Below are 7144 nucleotides of genomic sequence, written 5' to 3' on the forward strand. Positions count from 1 at the left end.
TGATGGTGGAACATCTGTAGTGTAGTTTTTAATCCAGTGTAAATAGAACCTGTGGGGAAAATGTTGTTGCTTCTTTGTTTTCTCAATTTTGTAAAATAAATAATCATCAGAATAATCAAAGAAATCCAACTTTTCTAAACAGGAAACACCCAGAAGCTGCTCGGAATCCAGAAGTTTAAACCTAAACCCAGAACCGGGCCGGTACCGACCTGGACTTTGGTCTGGATGCAGTTGGGGACCTGGTACCGCTGCTCTCCGGCCGTGGTGTGAGATTTGGGCAGCAGGTACGGGTACGACAGCGAGCGGTACTTTGGCTTCACCAGCTGGTGGAAGAACAGAAGAACAGTGGATGAGAGTTTAAACTTTAGAGACCCTCATGACTGAATGCAGTTTGTTTTGTCTTTTGTTCACTTTAGAAACAAAATCATCACAGAAATCATCTTCTATAATCAAACAAGCGTCGGTTTGTTATTTCTGCTGCGAATCAAACTTTAAAAAATGTAAAACAATAAAGAAATAAAAAGTCTTCAGGCAACAAACTCAACAGTAAATCCTTCACTTTTCTGATTTTTATAATATTCCTGAAAAAACAAGTCATGCAACAGATTGTTTCTCTTCAAATGTACGTATTTAGAAATATTTGCGTGTATTTAATTTGGAGAAAAATGATATGATGGAGAGCAGAGCTGGACAGAAACAATATCTAATTAAAAATAAAATAAAATTTCACAATAAGATCATTTACTGTGAGTTTAGCTTTGAGCAAATTAACATAAATAGAAAACGTGCAACTCTAACAGGGACTAAATTAATTCATGAAAGTTGGATAAATTATACAAAAAAAAAATGTAAGAAGAAAAAAATAAATGACATAAAATAAAGACAATTAAAAACCTACATTTATATGTATATAAATAAGTAATGATTTATGTTAATTTGCTTGATATTTCCATTTTTTAAACAATTACAGCTTCAATTACAGCAGAAATAACAACAAGACGCCTGTTTTTAAATCTAAAACATCCAAACTCTCATCTGTCACAAATCTTCAGCCAGTTAAATGTGTTCATATTGAATCATCTCAAGCTTCTGCTGGAACTAAACCTCTCAGCAGCAGCACCTTGGTGAAGTTCCAGCGCTGGATGAAGTGCCTCGCCACGTCTCGAGCCGCCTTCCCGTGGACCACCGAGGCGATGTCGTGCCACGGCATCCTGGGAGTCGTGTGCCGGTCGATGAAGTCTGAAAAACGGCAGAAACGGCAGAAGGTGAGGAGGACAGAAGAGGAGGAGCGGGAGAGAGGAGGCGCTCGGCGGCCGGCGTCCTCACCGTCGAAGGGTTTGTCCAGCTGGATCCAGTCCTTGTGCACAAAGTTGCAGTAGTCCTTCCCGTGCCAGAACCGGGTGTTTCCCAGCAGCTCCCCGACGCCGGTGTGCAGGCTTCGCACCGAGCCGCTTCCTGGAACGCAACATGTTCACCGTTAAAAGGATTTAGAGGTCTGGCTCCTGAAACCAAGACGTTCCTCATGTGTTTGAAGGTTTTCTAGTTTCTGTGTGGATGCAGTTCATCCAGAGGAGCCACTCAGATTAATTCATCCATTAAAGAAAAGACAAAACTCACAGCAGGCCCTCAAACAACTAGAAACTGGAAAAAGTAATAATAAATAAAAATTTGCTAAATTATAATGTAGTGAAATAAGAGGTTGCTTTTGGATTGTGGTTGAAAAGAATAATTTAAAAAAATAAACAAAACAAATGAGAGGCCTTTGCTGATGAGCAGTGGGTCAGAATACCTGTCAACAGGTGCATCAGTCTGACTGAGTTACAGAAACACCTGATGGCAGTGATTGGCTCAAAGGTTGTTCAACTAGATGTTAGTTCACGGGTCTTTATCCATGTTTCTACTGATACAGGTAAAAAAAAAACTGCTTAAAGCTCAGAACGCTGCTTTAACTGGACGTAAACGAGCAGGACAGAAGCTCCGGTCGTCTCCACCACAGTCTGAGGTGTTTATAAAGCCGCCAGAGACACGGCGGTGTTTGGAAAACGCTTCACCTTTAATAAATGAAGCTGGAGGGAGAACAGAAGCACACGATCAGTTCACTTACCCGCTGAAACCGATTAAAACGTGACACTCGAGCGGTTTAATCATCCAGAAAAAAGGCAAAAGAGAAGAGAAAGCACCAACAACAAGGCTGTTTTTAACGGTTCTGAATCTGTTTGCTTCGTGTCTCATCAGCAGAACAAACGGAGACGAGTGAAGCAAACAGCCGCCGATAGAAAACCTGCAGCGTCTGTTTCAGGCAGAGAGATGCTTAAAGTCAGAGCAGCTGATCAGAGGCTTCAAATTATAATAATAATCAGAAAAAACTTCTTCTAGCTGTGTGCACCAGTTGGTTTTCATTTTCTCTGCAGCTTCACTTCTTAATCAGCCACTCTGTCTGTTCCTCCTGCGACTAATTTGGATTAAATTCGATTACAAAGTGGAACAAAAGCAACTTAAAGCTTAAAGCTGTTCAAACAACAAACAGAAGAAAGAAAACCTGCTAATTCCTACTGTTGACAGCAGATATGGGACTATTTCTGCTTGATTTAAACTTTAACTTTTACTCCTATTTTATTAAAAACGACTAAAAGCTGTGAAGAGTCAACGAGTTTGTGCCGCTACAGACGAGGAATCCCTGTCTGACTGTGAGATCTGCTGCTGCTGTCGGGATGGGATCTTAAAACGATGTGCCGTGTTTGAATATTGAGGCTTTGTGCTTCAAAAAGACGTTTAAATTAATCAAATTTGATTCAGAATGAGCCGATTCCAGCTGCTTTTACCATCTTATGTGAAACTAAACTGGACATCGATGGATTTTAGTTCAAACAAATCGATAAATCAAAAAAGTTCAGTCCGATTATCAGGAAAAATCTTTTTGCTACAAAACCAGTTACACTCTGGTTCTCATCACGTCGTTCAAAATACAAGAACAAACGTCTAATTTGCTGATTGAGATAAAAATCTTTAAGTTGTGAACATTATTTTGAGGGTTGTGTTGCTGTAACGTTGCATCAACGTCATATTTTGTGTGATTTACACTCATATTTCTGCAAAAGTTGATGTAAACACAAGTTCAAGTTGAGATAAATTCATTAAATTAAGGATTTTGAATCCCCTCCTCTAATTAATTTACTCAATTTAACTAATTTCCAAACTTAAAAGCTCATAAATGTTCATAATTACGGTGATTGGGTACAAATTCCAGCTCGTGTTGATGAGAAACGACTTCAGGACGTGTTTGTGCTGCTGAATGTGACCTCATTTAAAACAGCTTCTACTCAGGAGCTGATCTGTTCACTCACTGGGGCTCGTTGTGGTAAGTTGGAATCAACAGAACCAAAAAAACTGATTCTTTCTTTAGAGGGTAAAAAAATAAATTAAAAAAATCAGCCTTTGGCACAGAACCAAAGGCCGCACAGAGGTTAGAGGTCAAACCACAGCAAAGCACTCTGGGAAACAGGAAGCGAGCGTCCTGGCTGCTTCCCGACTCACCGGCCGGGTTCTGCTGGCCGAGCGGCGCCGCCTTCAGCTCCAGCAGCCTGCCGGGGATCAGCGTCTGGTGGCTGCTGACGCTGCTCGACCAACCTGAACGCCACAAAGAGCAGCGACGGCGAAGAGCGACAGGAGAGGCTGAGAGTCCTGGTCTGGTACCAAAGCTGCTGCATCGTTTGTTTTTTAGTCGTTTCAGATTTTATATTTTTCACTTTAATGCAACCAACAGAAAAAACAGAAAGTTTTCCACATGTTCAGGTTCTTAAGCTTCGAACCAACATCAGGAGTTTTTTTTACGTCACACTCTGATGTAATAAAACCAGATTAAGTCGTTTTAATTAGTTACAGAATCTAGAGTCACACAAACTCTAAATGTGTCCTTTAATAATAATGACACTAAATGAAGACTGACGACTTCGACAAACCCATAAAACCAGAAGGACAATAAATAAAAGGATTCAACAGACTAGAAAATACATTATTTATATAAAAAACAAAAACTAATAAATACATATAATGAAGAATAAAGGTAATACCTAACTAACTACATAAATTTAATAAAGACTGAATAGAATAAATAAATTTAGTAATTTTGAAAGAGAATAGCTTATTATTATTTTCAAAATAAAAAATGAAGAGAATAAAAAAATTTACTAAATACTAAAGAGAGAGAGAATAAATTAAATAATTAATTAAATTCTTTAAAAAAACAGCAAAAACAACTAAATAAATAATTTAATAAACAATAAGGAGAATAAATAAATCACAAATTAATCACGTTAATTATAAGTAGGATAAATAAATAATTTAAATAAATTTTAAAAAAGGAATAAAAAAATACAATTTAATAATTTTAAATACAATTTTCTTTTGCTTCTTCTTTAATTTATGTTTAAAACAAATACATTTCTTTACTGTTTATTTCTTTCCCTTCTCGTTTGTGGGTTCGGTTGATGTTTGCTGATGAGCTGATTGTGTGTTTAAAGTGTGTTTAAAGTGTGTTTAAAGTGTGTTTAGTGTGTGTTTAGTGTGCATCCAGCAGCCGTCTGGTGTCACAGTTTGGGTTTAAATAATAGACGTTCTGTCAGAGTAAAACATGACGTATAGAACATCTCTGGGGCTGAGACCGGAGTCGTTCATTCAGTCAGGAAAGGTGGAACGATGACTTTACTTTATCAGTAGTGCTGATTATTAGCGACCCTCCTCCTTAAATAAACAACCAGAGGAGCTTCCGCTGTCTCTCCTTAACGAAGCGAGTTACTCACTGTCCTCCTCCTCCAGGTCGCTGTCGCTGTCGGCGTGGGCCAGCCCGTGTTTCTGCAGGTGTCTCCTGATGCTGAACCTGGTCCTCTTCATCCTCCCCTGACCCTTCAGCTTGGGCTGGTCCACCGAGTCCGTCACCGTGAAGATGCCCTTCCCGTTGCTCTGGGAGGCGGCGCCGCTGCCGTTGGCGGGGGCGGCCATATTGGAAGACGCAGCGGCAGCCTGTAGTTGGAGTTCAGTGTTAATATACTGACTTCTGTAGAAATGATGTAGAATGCAGATAAAAAAACAGTCATACAGCTGGAAATAAAGATCATCTGACGTCAGTGAATGTGTCTCAGTGATTGTAATATAAAGACTGTTGTATCTGGAACGTGGTTCTCCTGGATAGAACTACACTATGAAGACTGAAGAACCCTACAAGTCAGGGATGAAGAAAACCCTCAAGTCAATGAATACATATCTTGGAGTCAAATCCATCAGTAGGAAATGGAAGGAATACGGTGCACATGTAAATCTGCATAGAGCAGGTCAGCCTCAAAAACTGACCGACCAACCAAGAAGGAGACTAGTGAAGGAGGCAACCAAGACTCCTATGACTCCTCTGAAGGAGTCACAAGAAGGAGACTAGTGAAGGAGGCCACCAAGACTCCTATGACTCCTCTGAAGGAGTCACAAGAAGGAGACTAGTGAAGGAGACCACCAAGATTCAATCCAATAGAGACTTTGTGTCTGCACTTGAACAGGGACGTTCCTTCATAATCCTTGGTCACGACCATGATTCAATGTTGAAAAGCAATAAAGGGGGAAACATACTGGGGGGTGAATATTTTTGAAAAATAAAATATCAACAACATCCATCAGACGTCTGTGAGACCTGCTCCAGGTGAGAAAGCGTCACGCTCCCAACGTCCGTCAGCCGGTGCTCGCGGTCGTCCCAGCGTCCGTACGCCAGGTCGATCCCGCCCACGAAGGCCACCGATTGGTCGATGACGATGATCTTCTCGTGATGAGCCCACAGGTACACGGCGGAGGAGACGTGATCCGGGTGACGCATCACCTGAGGAACGGAACAACACAAGAATTCAGAGGAGACGCAAAGAAAACGTTCAGAAACATCTTCCCAGACCGATGCTCACCTTGATGTTGGGGTGAAGGTGCAGCAGCGTCCTCTTGCTGTATCCAGAGTTGATGCCCAGAGCTAACTCCACCTCCTTGTACAGCATTACGAAGATACGCACTCCTTGTTGCTGTGGAGACAACGACAAAACAACGCAGCTAAGCGGGTACGTNATGATCAGCTCATCATCAAGCTCTGCAGAAGCCTGATAATGATCCTGATCATTTGAATCAGGTCTAGCAGAAGGTCGACGGTGGTTTTATTTATTTACTAAGGTTTCAAAGTTCAAAAAGGGTTTTGGAAGAAGCTGAACACTGATAGAAACATTAAACCTTCTCGTCCTTTAACAGATGTTCAGACTTCAAACGGGTGAATGAATGGATCCACCTGATCGGGTGGTTTTCTCCTGATTTAAAGTCTTAAAGTTCAGGCAGGTGCAGAACTTGTTGACCTGGAGATCTGAGACGGAATAAACCTGAAACGTTCTCGTGTCACCAGGTCTGCGTGGTCGACCTGGAACGCCTTCGCCCACCTTGTTGACGCTCCTCTGCGTGGTGACGTTGAAGCGGTCCTGAGCCGAGGTGAAGCGCTCCACCTCCAGGATCTTGGCGGTGATGGGAGACGACAGGAAGACTCTGGCCTGGCTCTCCTTGAAGCCCACCGTGTGGTAGATCGCAGTGAAAGGCAAACGCTCCTCTGGAGGGAAAGCACAGAGTCACACAGACGGCATCAGATCACATCAGAACGTTTCTACAACCCGGTTCTGCTCCAACATCTCTGATTGTCATCGCATAAAATTCAGATGTTTATAAAGACATTTGTGGAATTCTAACGTGAGATAAGAAACGCTTCCTAGAATAAATCAGATTCAGCACTTTATAAAAAATATGAAAATGTGCAGCTGTTTGAAGGGATATCTGCTTTATTCATCTGATTTATTTATGTGTATGTATATGTACATGAAGTATGTGTATTTCATGAACACTTATTTTTACTTTATTTTTTCTTATTTCTCTGTTTTTCTTTTCGTTGTAACTGGATGCTGCTACAAAACACCTCATTTCCCTGCACGCTGTACTGAGTGTAAATGTGTGTGTGACAAATAAAGTTTATCTTGAATCTATTTCAGGAGCTCATCAAGACGTAAGCCTGAGATTTTCCTCGTTACTTCTCATCATGTCATTGATTCAGAATCTGGAATACGAGCTGAAATATGGACAAAAAAAA

General features: G+C 41.0%; 2 protein-coding genes across 2 annotated transcripts in view; both read right to left on the minus strand.

Moving 5' to 3' along the window:
* The window catches only part of LOC103355339 (phospholipase D1-like), a 53648-nt gene that overhangs the window by 33752 nt on the left and 12752 nt on the right, over positions 1-7144 (minus strand). Inside the window, exon 3 of the mRNA XM_008279088.1 lies at positions 6450-6613. Within this exon, the coding sequence (XP_008277310.1) occupies positions 6450-6613 (164 nt within the window). The remainder of the gene's footprint in view (positions 1-6449; positions 6614-7144) is intronic.
* LOC103355309 (phospholipase D1-like) lies at positions 4538-6035 on the minus strand. Its single transcript, XM_008279051.1, has 3 exons — positions 5937-6035; positions 5675-5857; positions 4538-5019 (listed from the first exon to the last, which is right to left on the minus strand). The coding sequence occupies exons 1-3, from the start codon at positions 6021-6023 to the stop codon at positions 4792-4794; spliced, it is 498 nt and encodes a 165-aa protein (XP_008277273.1). The 5' UTR covers positions 6024-6035; the 3' UTR covers positions 4538-4791.

The sequence above is a fragment of the Stegastes partitus genome, unplaced genomic scaffold, assembly GCF_000690725.1.
Source record: "Stegastes partitus isolate 25-593 unplaced genomic scaffold, Stegastes_partitus-1.0.2 Scaffold143, whole genome shotgun sequence".
Classification (NCBI taxonomy): domain Eukaryota; kingdom Metazoa; phylum Chordata; class Actinopteri; family Pomacentridae; genus Stegastes; species Stegastes partitus.

What these genes read in the sequence shown, in the direction of transcription:
- LOC103355309 (XM_008279051.1), bottom strand. Translation starts at nt 6,023, where the DNA reads ATGCTGTACAAGGAGGTGGAGTTAGCTCTGGGCATCAACTCTGGATAC. An exon ending in ACCTTCACCCCAACATCAAG is followed by an intron (nt 5,858 to 5,936) that starts GTGAGCATCGGT and finishes TCCGTTCCTCAG; the next exon opens with GTGATGCGTCACCCGGATCA. An exon ending in CGCTTTCTCACCTGGAGCAG is followed by an intron (nt 5,020 to 5,674) that starts GTCTCACAGACG and finishes CTCCAACTACAG; the next exon opens with GCTGCCGCTGCGTCTTCCAA.